This window comes from Mesoplodon mirus, assembly GCF_964341445.2.
Source record: "Mesoplodon mirus genome assembly, chromosome: 14".
NCBI lineage: Eukaryota > Metazoa > Chordata > Mammalia > Artiodactyla > Ziphiidae > Mesoplodon > Mesoplodon mirus.
Genome location: NC_138990.1, coordinates 44,744,876 through 44,760,636, shown reverse-complemented (window position 1 = coordinate 44,760,636; position 15,761 = coordinate 44,744,876). Strand labels below are relative to the sequence as shown.

At 35.8% G+C, this 15,761-nt stretch overlaps 1 protein-coding gene across 3 annotated transcripts in view; it reads left to right on the top strand.

Annotated features, from left to right (window-relative positions):
* ASXL2 (ASXL transcriptional regulator 2) overlaps positions 1–15,761 on the top strand; it is a 130,936-nt gene that overhangs the window by 78,736 nt on the left and 36,439 nt on the right. For 2 of the 3 annotated variants that reach the window (XM_082642323.1, XM_082642324.1), the window contains 2 exons: positions 1,845–1,995; positions 14,198–14,313. In XM_082642323.1, the coding sequence (XP_082498449.1) occupies positions 1,845–1,995; positions 14,198–14,313 (267 nt within the window). Of the gene's footprint in view, positions 1–1,844; positions 1,996–14,041; positions 14,116–14,197; positions 14,314–15,761 lie in introns of those variants that run through there. The other variant, XM_082642325.1, reaches the window with a different exon arrangement.

The following is a 15,761-nucleotide window of genomic DNA, read 5'->3' as shown; positions in this document are numbered from 1 at the left end:
GGAGGCTTTTGAAAACCTGACTGAGCGGTTAAGAGAGAGAAGGAGGGAGGGTAGGTATGTATTGAGGAAACGGCAGAGGTTTTTTTGGAGAACAGCATGATCAAATCATGTTTAGGAAGATAATTCAAGTAGGATACACTTAAGAGTTAAGCAAGAAAATTTGTCAAAAGGATGGTTATGATTGTTTGGAAGAGATAATTGGCCTAAACTGTGAGAGTGGTGAAACAGATGGAGACAAGGAACATTAGAGAAATAAAACGTAAACTATTTGGAGTGGGTAAAAGAAGGAGTGCAGTGATTCTAAGATTTGGGGCATGAGTTGATCCTGGAGGGAACACAAGTTTAAGAAGACAGTTAGGGGGGGCTTCCCTGGTGGCGCAGTGATTGAGAGTCCGCCTGCCGATGCAGGGGACACGGGTTCGTGCCCCGGTCTGGGAGGATCCCACATGCCGCGGAGCGGCTGGGCCCGTGAGCCATGGCCGCTGGGCCTGCGCATCCAGAGCTTGTGCTCCACAACAGGAGAGGCCACAGCAGTGAGAGGCCCACGTACCGGAAAAAAAAAAAAAAGAAGAAGACAGTTATATTTGTATTTAAAGTACATGTTGAACTTACAGATCAAGAGGTCTTGTTTGCAACTAACTCTATAAAAGTTTCCTGTATTTTGAAGGAAAGGATATGTATTTTAAGAAAGTGTATAACATGTGAAATGGCCCTAGATATAAACATAAGTGGAAAAAAACAGTTCCTTATTAGATCAGAGGTTACTATCTTGACTGTAATGTTGTGAGTACTAGTTATAGGTGGGAGGGTCATGTGTCAGAATTACTTTTTATCTGATTATAAAAATAAATTATGTGGGAAAACAAAAAATATATTGAGAAGAAAAAAGAATCATCCATAGTTTTATAACTCAGAAATAACATTCACTAATGTGTTTATTTATATGTATATATTTTACATACTACATAAATACATAGTGGCTAATATTTATTGAGCTCTTATCATATACCATGCTTTGTTCTAAGCATTTTATATTTATTAACTCATTTAATTTCAGAATGATCTTTTAAGGTAGGAACTGTCACCCCATCTTATAGATAGGGAAACTGAGGCATGAGAGTTTAAGACTTTGACCAAGGCTGCATAATTAGGAGAAGATAAAGCCAGAATTCAAACCCCCAAAGTCTTAATTTCCTAGTTCTTGATCTTACAACTACCCTGTTATATCTCTCACATACCGTGGCTGACACAGGTGTCCTTTCTGATTAGCATTCTCACTGTCCAGTGCAGAAGCCAAAGATTCATGTGATTTTTTTTTTTTTTTAAACCATTCCTTTTGTGTTTGACTCTTGCTACTTACTAACCAATTTTTGGAACCAGTTAGATTCAAATAATGCACTATCACTTGCTATCCAGACTCTTAACTGAATTTACAATACATACTGGTACTTACATACACACAAATATATATATATATATATTACATGGATGACGGGTGTACGTACATTTTGAAAAATTGTATATAGATTTTATCCTGAACATTTCATCATTTACCTGGATTTATATATACCAAGTTTTTTGTCTAATTTAAGCCTCTGTGTTGTGCCTGCATAAGATTGTCATGTATATTTTTTATCTTTGAGTATGGATGGAAGCATTAACTAATTTGACCCAAAGAAGAGAGATGACAGGAATTCAGAAATTATTGCTGGTTCTGCTACTGAATCTTATAATACTAAAAATTAATCAGCACAATGAAAAGTCACAACAGTGCATATCAGAAATTTAATTCCTATTTGCTGAAATGGTAATGATTAATCCTAATTGGATGCCTACATTTTCAGAAAGATGTGCCGGATGGGGTGAAAGAGCTATCAGAAGGTTCAGAAGAAAGCAGTGATGGTCAGTCAGATTCCCAGAGTTCTGAGAACAGCAGCAGCAGCAGTGATGGTGGCAGCAACAAGGAGGGAAAAAAGAGCAGGTGGAAAAGGAAAGGTAAATCCACCTGATCCCTCCATAAAGTACTGAATGCTGTAGGACAAATGCCCTTGTTAATAGTTCCTCTTTTTCTAGACCCCACGTCAGTTAGTCTCTTTCCCTTACCAGTTAGATCAGTACTGTCCCGTGGAATTTCCTGCAGCGATGGAAGTGTTCTGCATCCATGCTGTCCAACTCAACAAAGTAGCCACTAGCTACATGTGTCTTTTGAGCACTTGAAATATAGCTAGTGTGACAGAGGAACTGAATTTGTAATTTTATTTTAACTAAAATTTAAATAGCTACATGTGGCTAGTGGCCATCACATTGGATGACATGGCTCTGGGTTTTACCTGGGTTTATTTTTAGCTCTTGGCTGCCCCTAACCTTTTCTAGGATGCTCTTATTTTATTTACCTCTCTAATGCTCTCTTTTAAAATTTGAGGACTTAATTGCTCTAAGAACTCTCTCCTTACTAGGAAAATAATGCTTTTCATTTCTTCTAGCAAAGACTAAATTTAGTCTGCTGGTCTTTGCTCTCATCTCCTGCTTGGTTTCTGCTTCATAGCTTACCCAAAAACTTGCTTTAGGGAATAATATCTTTGTTGCCACAGCTTCCCTGGGATGAATTTAACACTTAAGGATACATTTTATTACCTCTTCTTCTAATTATCTGTAACTTCTTATCAAGAGTCTTTTTGAAGAGGGCAAATTGTTTTTACCCCAATATTGATAAATTTAGCCATACATGGCAGGGCAGATTTTAAGCCAGTTCATGCTGGTTCCTTTATAAGGACTGATATAGTGATATTCCAGTGCAAAATAGACATCCAGGAGTTTCCCTAGCTTGGATGACCTCTTACGTTTGAGTCATAGGTGAGTTGCCTTTGGATCTAGAAGTTAGAGTGATGCTTGTTGGAATACTTGACTCATTAATTTTAAGTACCTCTAGAACTATTGATTTTGAACTATAACAGAAAAATCATCTGCTTTATTATCATTTCTGTGTTAATGTGTGTGCTACTCCTGGAGAAAATTTAGATAATTGATGGCATTATCTGTGCTCTCATACAGCTACATTTGCAAGTTGGGCAAATTTTGAAACCAGAGGATCCTAGCTTTAAGATCACAACACTTAGAGAGCAGCTCAGACATCATGTGTTAGGAACAAATGGAATAAAGGCAAGGCAAGGTTGGGACCTGTGACCAATATTCTTGATATGTGTTTTTTAAAGTAATCCCTGTCAGTAGTGAAAGGAGATGTGTCTAGGACTTTACGTTTCTCAGAGTCTACTAAAGACCTTTTTTTTTGTGGAAGGATGGAGCCAGAAGTATTAAGGGCTCTGTCTCTCCTCTTCTTCTCCCCAGTTTAAATTTTTCTTTTTAAGTTTGGGAATTGTTGACCTAGGATTAGGAACCAAGCCAAGTCATCAGGCAAGAGAGACAGCTAGATTCATAATTTCTGGATGTGGCTGGAAACAGGGAAATCAATACTAAAGGAGGTCAGACTAGTAAACTGGGAACAAAATATTGGTTGTGGAAGTCTCTGCTTTTCAGTAGCTCATATGCTGCAGTGGCTGTTTTTGTTTTTCTAACATCTTTATTGGAGTATAATTGCTTTACAATGGTGTGTCAGTTTCTGCTTTATAACTGCAGTGGCTGTTTGAAGTAGTGGTTGTTAGTGGTTGTAAAAGGCTCTCTCTAAGGTAAATGTATTGTGATACAGGAGGATTTAAAATAACAATAGATGCATGAGGGAAGGGATGTGGGAACAGATGTATATGTATGACTGATTCACTTTGTTATAAAGCAGAAACTAATAAAAAAAGAAAAAAAATAATAACAATAGAACCCCATTGTCCGTAGACACTGGGTAGATTAAAATAGCATAACCTTGCCCCACACTCGGCATAATAATAGAAGATATTAACAGCAAGGTAATAGCAAATTCAAAATTGTGGTCCCCATAAATTATTTTTGAACTGCCTCTGATTCATTCTTCTTCTAGAAATTGTCACAATATTACTTAGCCTCAGTTTACGTTAAGATGAGATGTTCAATAAAGATCTTTTCTGATTGTAGCCTATTAAACTGAGTATAGAATGGCCTTTATGTGGTGTTTGGAAGGTGGAGATGAGAGGTGCACATGATGGCACATGGACCTGCTAACTACTCTAGCAGCTCTGAGAGTCTTCAGAAATGGATAAATACTGAGCTAGCAATAATGAAGAATGATTTAGTCTCTCATAGGACGTGCTCCTCTCATTCATGGGTCATGCATATGACATAGGCATAGAAATGTAAAATTTTAGGTTTATATTATATAGTTATCAATGTTTTTGTAGTCCAGTGCAAGTTAAAATGGAAAACTTGTAGTTAATGATAGTAGCAGCATGCTGCACAACAGTTCTAAGTCAGTTGCAGTTATTAATAAAGGCAAAACAAACTAAATGTGCCTATTCCTTTGTCTTATTTAGGGCTTTTACTCTCAATCTGACATCACTTTATTTCAAATGCATTGTAAGACAGGAAGAACACTGAGATAGTATCAGAACCCACTTCCTTTTATGTACAAAAATAAAGAGCTCTGGCAGCAAAACTGATACTTCTAGTTGGAAATCGATAGAAACTCTCTTGATACAGGTATACCTTTTAGCCAGATAGGGACAGAGAATAGAACTTTGAAATTCAGTCCAGTGTTAACGCTAGTTCATTGATTTCTGTGTAAGGTGGAAGAACTTAGAAGTTTGTAGTTCTGGTTTCTAATTTTCAGACAGGAAACAATGTTCAGAGACGAGCTTTTTGGAATTCCAATCCAAGGTAAGATGGAATAATGCCAGAAAAATGATTAAAATCAACTTTTCTGTTGCTTTTTTGGAGGACTGTAGCTAAGTGAAGTCTCCGCCTTTTCCCTAAAATATAAATACTGCAGCATGAAGCAACTGCACAAGCATTATTTTTATCTTCTGAAAAAAGTTTTGTTAAAGTTTGGTCTGCTTTCAAAATGTCAAGAAAAAAATTAAGTGAAATATGCTTTTTCACTTATAAGGTGTTACTAATTCTTTCCAGGAACATGAGCTCATGTTAATTTTACTGCTTCAGGAATTTGATACATAGTGTGTTTGGAGTTACTTAAAATACCGTAGACCTGTCTGCCCTCTAACAGCATTTATATATGTGTTAAGTTACTGAATAGTGATGATTATATATATATAGAAATGTCACCTTTAAAAAGTATACTGGAGAGGGGCTTCCCTGGTGGCGCAGTGGTTGAGAGTCCGCCTGCCGATGCAGGGGACACAGGTTCGTGCCCCGGTCTGGGAAGATCCCACATGCCGCGGAGCGGCTGGGCCCGTGAGCCATGGCCGCTGAGCCTGCGCATCCGGAGCCTGTGCTCCGCAACGGGGGAGGCCACAACAGTGAGAGGCCTTTGGGAGAGATGCTGTCTTCTCTCCTGGGGTGATTAGTGTCTGAATTGGAGGTTTTAGCTTTGTCATGTATTAAAGACAGCTACACCTTGGATAGTTAGGGTACCCAGAAGCAAGGGAAGGTGTTCAGGTATGGCCTCTTCATCTTTGGTTAGGGGACTGTTTGAATATAATCAGGAGCCACAGCCTGCTCAGTTTGGAGTAGACTGGTGTGAGGAGAAGGGATTTGGAACTAAAACGGTCTGTTACTTCTGGAAATGAAATTCCTCTAAAGAAAGACTACTGTGAAAATAAAACTCTCTCTTAAGAGAAGGATTGCTGTTTTTGACCATGCACTCTTTCAGCTATTAATCCTTCAGCTATATAAAGCTCAATTTCAATTTTGGTATTACTGCTCCATTATTTCTGATAGTCTCTCTAATACTTCAGAGAGGCCCATTGAATGTCTTCAGGAGAATCTAAAATGCTAAGTCAGAGATTATTTACTAAAGCTTTTAATTCAAATGCATCTAATATGAATAGTCCATTACCCTTTTGACCTTGTTCAATATGATAATCATTTGTTGAAATGGAAAATTCCCAGTGCTATAATATATCTGAAAAATGGTACCTTCTGATCTTATACTCAGGGTATGGTACATATGTATCCAACAGCCTGAAACTACTTCCAGTAAACTGTGTAAAACTGGCTTTAATAAGCCTCAGTTCTAAAATTTGTTTCAAATATTTTTCTGAAAACACTTAAATTTGAGTTTAAAAAGATCTCTCTACTAGGTCGCTGTTTGGTTTTTGTGTGTGACATTTTTGGTTTTTTAAATCAAATATGAGTGCTTTTGATCAGAACTTGTTAGTCTTTTGTTATGTCTATATGTTTATATGAAAGCAAGCATTTTTGTTTCTAATCAGATACTACATAAGTTCTTAAATGAGTGCTTTTGACTCTGCTGCGCCATCCACATTGGAGGACTAGTAGTTGAGGATATAATCTTGAGAAGTGTTGTTTAAGCAGTTAGTTTATTTGCAGAACGAAAGAGTTTTAAACTCTTTGTTTTTCAGGATTTTTTGGTTCTTTTGTCCCATCTCATTTCCATGTAAATTTTAGAATCAGCTAGTCAGTTTTCACATGCCCCCGCTCCCATTAACCTGCTAGGATTTTGATCGGGATTGCTTTAAAACTGTATGTCAGTTTGGGCTCTGTTGCATGTTTACATTAAGCCTTTCCATCTATGAAAGTGATATTACTGCATTTTCTGCAGTTTTCTTTCATTAATTTCATGTAATTTTCTTTGTAGAGGTCTTGTACATCTTTTATTAGATTTATTCTTTGACATTTTTTATTCTATTATAAATGGATTAAAAATTTTTTCATTTCATGATTGCTTATTGCTGATATATAAAAATACATACAAGAACTTCCCTGGCAGTCCAGTGGTTAGGACTCCACACTTCCACTGCAGAAGGCATAGGTTCAATTTCTGGTCAGGGAACTAAGATCCCACAAGCTGCGTGATGTGGGCAAAAAAAAAAAAAAAAAAAAACAAACATATAGTTAATTTTTATAAATTGATTGTCAATGTCTGTGAAGGGTCTAGGATTCTATCCTTTTTGTAAGCTAACAAGTTAGCTTTGTATTGGTTCATGCATGTTGACAGAAGATGCAAGACTCCTGGGTCAGAGGAAAAGGACTTTATTACTCACAGCATAGCAAGCAGTATGAACATGGCATATTTGTTGTGTTGGTTCCTCTTTATCTCCAAGTCTTCCATCGCTGATGAGATAACGGGCCCAGGTGCATGCTACTCATGCTGTTGGTTTGTATCTTAGCCAAGGAACACTGAGGTTGAGGAGTTCAATTCCTCCTTCCCTCCCTCCCTCCCTCTCTCCCTCCCTTCCTGCCCTCCATTTTTATTGAGATACAATTGACATACAACATTGTATAAGTTTAAGGTGTACAGCATAATGATTTGACTTACATATGTCATGAAATGATTACCACATTAAGTTTAGTGAACATCCATCATCTCATATATTGAAATAGATACAAAATTAAAGAAATTAAAAAAATTTTTTTTCCTTGTGATGAGAACTTTTAGGGTGTACTTCCTTAACTTTCATATATAACATACAGTGGTGTTAATTGTATTTATCATGTTGCACATTACATCCCTAGTACTTATTTATCTTCTAACTGGAAGCTTGTACCTTCATCAGTCCCCACAACCTCCCCACCTCTGGTAATCACAAATCTGATCATTTTTTTCTATGAGTTTGTTTTTGAAGTATAGTTGACCTACAACACTGTGTCAGTTCCTGGTACAAAACATAGTGATTCCATATTTCTGAATTTCAGAATGATAACCATGATAAGTCTAGTTGTCCTCTGTCACCACACAAAGATACTATACCATTATTGACTATATTCCCCATAGGGTAGGATATATTACATACCTGTGGCTCATTTATTTGGTAACAAAGTTTGTACCCCTTAATCTGCCTCACCTGTTTCTTTCTTCCCCTCACCACCACTCTCCCCTCTGGCAACCACCTGTTTGTTCTCCGTATCTATGGGTCTGTTTCTGGGTTTTTGTTTTTGTTTGTTTTTTTTTTGGCCACAATGCACGGTTTACAGGATCTTAGTTCCCTGACCAGGAATTGAACTTGGGCCACTGCAGTGAAAGTGCCAAGTCCTTACCATTGGACTGCCAAGGAGTTCCCATTCTGTTTCTGTTTAGTTTTGGTTGTTCATTTGTTTTGTTTTTTAGGTTCCACATATAAGTGAAATCATACAGTATTTGTCTTTGTTCTTCTGGCTTCATTTAGTATAATATGCCCTCTGGATGCATCATTGTTGCCACACATGGTGACAAGATTTCATTCTTTTTTATTGCTGAGTAATGTGCCACGTTGTGTGTGTGTGTTTGTATGTACATGCATACATACATAGCACATCTTCTTTATCCATTCATCTGTTGGTGGGCACTTGGATTGCTTCCGTATCTTGGCTGTTATAAATAATGCTGCAGTGAACATAGGGGTGCATATATCTTTCCTGATTATGTTTTTGTTTTGTTTGGATAAATACCCAGGAGTGGAACTGCTGGATCATGTGGTAGTTCTATTTTTAATTTTTTGAGGAATCATTCTTCTGTTTTTCCATAGTGGCTGCACCAATTTACATTCCCACCAACAGTACATGAGGGTTCCCTTTTCTCCACATCCTTGCCAGCCCTTGTTATTTGTTGTCTTTTTGATGATAGCTATTCTGACAAGTGTGAGGTGGTATCTCATTATGGTTTTGATTTGCATATCTTTGATGATTAGTCATGTTAAGCATCTTTCCATGTGCCTGTTGGCCAACTCTGTGTCTCCTTTCAGGGCTTTTAAATAGTAAGTGGAAGCAAGCCTACTTTGGGAAGAGTTACTGCCTTCTCTCAGAGTTGCTGACTGTAAATACAGCATTCAGGGACTTGCATTCTTGGCATACCCAGCAAGTATTTGTAGCAACACTGAGGGCACGTGGTGGATTGCCTCTCCCAACATTGATATTGTATCCAGCAACATTTCTAAATTATTTTCTAATCTAATGGTTTATATATAGGTTTATTCTTAGGATTGTCCACATATACAAACATGTGATTTATGAGTAGTGGCAGTTTTATTTTTTTGCCATGTTATACTGGCTAGGGCTTCCAGTAAAGAGTGACATAGGAGTGGTAACATCAATCATCCTTTTCATTCTCTATATTTATAAGGTAAAGTTTTGAATATTATGCCATTTTAAGAATGATGTTGACTACAGTAGGTTATTGTAGACACTCTATTAGATGAAGTTAGTTCCTTTCTATTTGTAGTCTAAGAGATTTTATAATGAACAGATGTTGAATTTTATCAGTTGCTTTTCCTTCATCTACTATTTCAGTAGATATATTTTTTTCCTTTATTCTGTTTATGTGGTAAATTATGTTGGAACTCTCATATATTGCTGGTAGGAGTATAAATCGGTACAACCACTTTGGAAAACTGTTTCTCAGTATATACTATAGTTGAACATGCATCAGAATCACCTGGAGAGCTTATTATGATGCAGATTCCTGGGCCCCACCTTCAGAGTTTCTGGTTCAGTAGATCTGGGCTGGGATCTAGTAATTTGCATTCTAACAGATTTTTAGATAGTGATGGTTTTGTTCTTGGTACAGCACCTTAGAAACTGCTGGTTAAGACATTGTAGTAATAAGAGCAAAAGACTAGAAATTACCAAAATAAGAGTCCAGCTGAAGAAATTATGGTCCATCTGCCAGTGGAATCTTTTGCAGGTGTTAAAAGGAAGATCTCTTATGTTCTGTTCTGTTCTCTTCCCCAGGATATATTATATTGATTATATTTTAAAAATCAAGGGTATGGACAGTTTCTAGTACATGTGTTTTTTTGCTTAAAGAAGTGAGTTAACATTAAAATACACACACACACACACACAATGTTTTCACCAAAACAAAAATGCAAATAAAAAACAATGGAAGGATAAAAACTAATATAAATTATTTCCTTTAAGGGAAAGGAAGTAATAAAGTTTGTGTAGACAGGGGAGGGAGCTAGACTTATATGAAAGTAACTTGTTTTATAGTTTTACGTAATTAAACCAATTAAAATTTTAAAATGCACTTTCTAGAAATACCAGACAACTTAAAGCAAACTCAAGTATATGTCAAATTTGAACATAATGACATAGGTAAGTTACTGTAGGATATGTCTTAGGTGTGGGAGACCAAACTCAGAAATCTTAAACTGCCTTCGGTAGTCTTCTTTTCAGTAATTATATTGATATGATTTCTTTGAAATTAAATCTATAATAGAAAACAAGTTAATAGTTACAGTAATGTTATTAGAAACCAGGATTATCTGGGAAGAAAAGCTATAGAAATATAAAATCAGAAAAGTTAAGTGACAATGCTGTAATCATAAATTCCGATTTGTTATCTTTTGCATGAATTTAAAAAAGTTTTTCCTTTAACAAAAATTCTTTTTTTTTGTCCCAGTAACTGAAAAGTTCTAGAACCAGTGGTAACTGAGTAGCATCAAGTGCAGTGTTTTAATACCATTTTCAATAAAAAGATATCGGGTCTCCTTGGAGAAGGGAGTGCTCCAAGTCTGGGCAAAAAAATTATGCAAGATTTTCCTAGGACTCTTTCTGTGCCAGATAGCAAGGAGGTGGTTGGATACTGCTGGGGCCATGTCCCAAAGATGGTTTACAACTTGAAGGAACTCCCACTACCCCAAAAGTGCACAGTTTGAGTGCCAAATTTTTAATAATTGCTAATGATGTAAACATTTCAAATATGTAAACATCTATGAGTTGATACTTAAAAAAATAAAATCAGTTTTAAGTGCTGTATTACTTTTCTGAGGCTGCTGTAACAGATTACCACAAACCAGGAGCCTTAAAACAACAGAAATTTATTTATTTTCTCACAGTTCTGGAGGCCAGAAGTCAGAAGTCAAGATGTCAGCAGGACTGTACTCCCTGCAGAGACTCTAAGGGAGAAGTCTGTTCTGTGTATTTTCTAGCTTCAGGTGGTTGCTGACATACTTTCCCTATGGCCACATCCTCCAGTCTCTGCCTCTGTCCACATGGCTTTCTCCTCTGTGCCTGTCTTGTGTCTAAGGTCACTTGTCATTTGATTTAAGGCCCACTCGAATAATCCAGGATGATCTCCTTATCTCAAAATCCTTAATTAAATCTGCCAAGACTCCTTTTCCAAATAATGTAACATTTCCACGTTCTGGGGGTTGGGACATGGACATGACTTTTGGTGGCCACCACTTATAGCTCACTACAAGTACTCACTCATTCTGAAACTATACAAAGTCCAAATCTTGGTTGTGCTCCTTACTAGCTGTGTCCTTTGTCAGGCTAATTAAATTTCCAGATAGGGAAAATTTAGATAATACCACCACAATATGCAGGTGTGTATATTTATTTATTTATAAATGTATATCCTTGAAATTTTTTCTTTTTTTTTTTTTTTGCATAGAAAAATGTCAGCAAGGATGCCATCCCAACTATATTATTTAGTTATCTCAGAGGATAGAATTGGAGGAGATTGGGTGGGGGTAGAAAGAGAAGTTGTACCCATCTTAGAGAGTAGTTACAAGAGTTCAATGAAATTCTGCTCAAATGAACCTAGCGCACCATTAGGCACATAGACAATGTTTAATTCATGGTTGCTCTAATAAAGTTACGTGTCTTGGAGACAATGTAGACACTAAAAGGAATTAAAAGAGATGAGTTTCTCAACGTGTGTTTAAATCTTATTTGCTGTTCGTAGTTCTGAACCTTTAGTATTTAAAAGTTAGAGTAAAGTTTAAGTTTCATTAAAGTTATGAGACCAGTACTTGGCATTAAGTACTGGGAGGTATTCCTCATTGGTGGGTCCTGGAATTTTCTTGATTTATTTCAGTTGGCTTTGAGATATGTTTATGGATTCATTTGTTAGAAAGGGCTTTTGCCTTAAAGGGAAACATTCTAAACAGTTTGCCCTGGTAATTACAGATAGCTTTATTATCTCTTTTCCAGGCTACAAAGTAGAATTCTTATGTTCTTTAATGGGGTCATTTTGGCTTGATCGTTTGTTTTCTGTTTATTTTCAGACAGTTATTGGGACAGGTGAGGACATGAATAATCTCAGATTTCTGCAGACCATTAAAAAGAAAATAAATATAGTTAAATATTAATAGTTTTTAGCTTTATTTTCATAATTTCCCTTTAAAAACATTGGTCAAATCAAAAAGACAGACAGTATCAAATATTGACAAGGATGTGGAGAAATTAGAACCCTCATACATTTCTGGTGGAATTGTAAAAAATGGTTCAGCCATCTTGGAAATCAGTTTAGCACTTCCTCAAAGAGTTTAAACATAGAGTTACTGAAAAAACCAGCAATTTCACTTTTAGGTATGAACTCAGGAGAATTGAAAACATATGTCCAACACAAAATTCTGCAAACGAGTGTTCGTAATGGCAAAAAGTGGAAGCAACTCAAATGTCCTTTTGAGCAACTCAAACGTCAAATCAGCTAATGAATAACAAAATGTGGCGTATGCATACAATAGAATATTATTTGATGATAAAAAGGAATAAAGTATTGATACATGCTCTAACAGAGGTGAATCTTTAAAACATGCTAAGTAAAAAAAGCCATTCACAAAACAGCACATACCGTATGATACCATTTATATGAAATGTCCAGAATAGGCAAGTGCATAGGGACAAAAAACAGATTGGTGATTACCTTGGACTAGGGGAGTGGGTTGGGGAAAGAGGAGTGACAGCTAACCAGTACAGGGTTTTTTTAGTGGGTGATGAAAATTGATTGTGATGATGGTTACACAACTTTGCAAATATATTAAAAGCCATTGAATTGTACACTTTAGGTGAATTGTATGGCATATAAGTTATATCTCAGTGAAACTGAGATACTTTAAAATATTGGTCAACATCTAAGTGCACTAAGGATATGGTTTCTTTTTGTTGCTTAACCATCTCAGGAATTATCCAGCTCCGTTTTTTGTATTGTATATTACAGTGAATTTTTTTTTAACGCCACGCTTACTGTATGTCAGTTCTTTCCCATATATAACCTTATTATAAGGGTTGGGATACAAAGCTAAATCTAACTATGATAGGTCTTCTTCTTAAAATTGTCCACTGTTGTCCTCTTTAAATGTTGTCTACTGTGCATTCCTTTCTTAGGACATCTAAGAGTCCATTGAAATGCCGTATTCCAAAACTTAAATATTCCAGTGAACCATGTTTCTACATTCTTATGTCAGGTAGCTACCTGCCAGCATACTTCATATGGTATCTTGAGACTCGTTAGCCATACCATGAGATGCCATTTTGCTATCCAGGCCCTTTCAGTCCAGCTACTTTGAAAGAAGGCATTAGTAAACATGGATTCTTTGAGAGTCATCACTAGCAGTAGTGATTATTATTTTTATTATTAAGGGGTCTGAATCAGCAATTTCTTTTGTTATCTCGTATCATAAATAATACACTGTTGAACTTTATAGAACATAAAGATCTAATTGCTATTTATTATAAGAGGTATAGGCCCTTGAAGGGAAAACCCTCATTCACATAATACTAAGGTTTGGCTAAGCTCTGATGAGGTATAAAACAGCTGGTGATGAAGTAGAGAGTGGTTACATCCTGTGCAAACCTACACTGATTCCATCAGAGAAATCCTAAAGTACCCTTTCACATGGGTAGACCTAAAACTATTGATGTAAGAGATGAAGGACTATAAAAATTAAAGCTATGGTAGTGTTTGAGGTGGAATGGCCTTATTGCCTTCCATTTTAAAGATAGGGAAAACTGGAACCCATTCTATCAACCCAGGGCTCTTCCACAATATCATGTTGTTATTAGATTTACCTTAAGAACATAGATACTGTCCAACGGGCTCTAGCATCTTTTCTAAGTTTTATCTTAGTTGATGACTCATGGTTTATATTCTACTTCCTGCTTCTTCAGTCAATTCTATTGAAAAATTAAAGAATGAAAAGTAATGAATACTAACATCCATCCCTTCCCCATCCTATCATCCTTCACTAGAGCTTTCTGAGGAAATAAACTGAAAAGGGAGGCTGTTTGCAGTAGAACTCCAAAAAGAAGATCCTTCCCAAAAGTGTTTGGTCACAGTTCTTAATACAGGTAGCAGCATATGATTGGGGAAGGAATGGTGCTTGATATCAACTCTAATAACAAAACTTTTCATTGTCATTTCCCCCCCTAGTATCGTCTAGACTGTCACAACCATCCTCTCCTCAGTCAGGCTGCCCATCACCCACCATTCCAGCAGGTAAAGTCATTTCTCCGTCACAGAAGCACAGCAAGAAGGCACTAAAGCAGGTAATCATGCTATTCTGTTTATCAGAATTATAATCTCCTACATTAAAAATGCATGATTCTGGCAGTCAGTGAAAATTTCTTGAAAGAACGTTAGGGAGAAATTTTGTGTGGTTTCCCACTTTGTATTTAATAAGTTATGCACCTCTGTGTTATAGGTCTATGGTAGATACTCTTTTTATCACATTTTAAAAGTTCCTGATTAGTTTCCAATTTGCTATGAGGGGTGTGTGTATGTGTGTGTGTGTTTAATTAAGAGTAGGTATTGAATTTTTCAGGTTGAGTTTCTTCAGAATTTATGAAGATGATCAGGTAGCCTTTCTCTTTAAGTCAACCAATATACGGAACTCCAGGGCTAGACTTTCTAATGTTAATGTATTGTGTAGCTCTCTGGAATAAACCCTATATGTTTGTTATATAATTTTTAATATGTTAATGGAATTTTCTTATTTAAGATTTTAGCTTCGATTTTGTTATTTTCTTGTACTATCCTTATACAGTTTTGGAATCAGGATTGTTCTTAGCATCTAAAATAAGTTGTATAGCCCTCTATTATTTTTCTGATTTTTGGAAAAAATCATAGAAAGTATTTTTTTCCCTGAAAGTTCTGCAAATCTCACTTTTACAACTGTTTTCCTAGCATTTCAATTTCATCTACTACTACTGGTCTCTTGATTTTCAGATATTTGAGCCAATTTTGGAAATTTACTTTTCTTAGAAAATGCTCCATTTCACTTGATTTTTTTCAAATATTCATATAAAGTTGTACATAGTATTGTTTTTTATGTTTCTCTTTTGTTCATCATTGTTGTTCATTTGTGATGTATCTTCTTTTTTCTCAGTGTTACTTGCCAACTATTTTATTGGGCTTTTCAAAGAACTTGCTTTCTATTTTTTGAAATGCAAATTATCAGTAAATTTAAATTTGACTAATAATTAAGGACACAGACTAATTTTATCCTCAGATTAGTATATATAATACAGCTTAATTATAACATCAAGCACAAGCACTGTCAAGTATGTGGGAAAATGACTACTTGTAGTTTGCTGGTGGAATATAAATTCTTACAGCTATTTTGGAGAGAAATTTTATGTTTATTAAAATTTTAAATGCATATCCCCCATGACTAAGTAGTTAAATATTTGGGAACTTATCTTAGAAAAATGCATGTATTCATACATACTTATATACATAACACACACAGAAAAATGTTTGCATTAAAGTTTGTAATAGCAAAAACTTGCAAGTGGATATATATATATATATATATATATATATATATATATGAATTCCTTAATAAACAGCGGCATATCCATATGCTAGAAAATTATACAGGGTTAAAAGTTTACCTTGTAATTAAGTTTTTCTGTATGCATAGACATGGAAACACCATCACACTATAATGTTTAATCATTAAAATCAAGTTGTGTTACAACATTCATTAAAAACA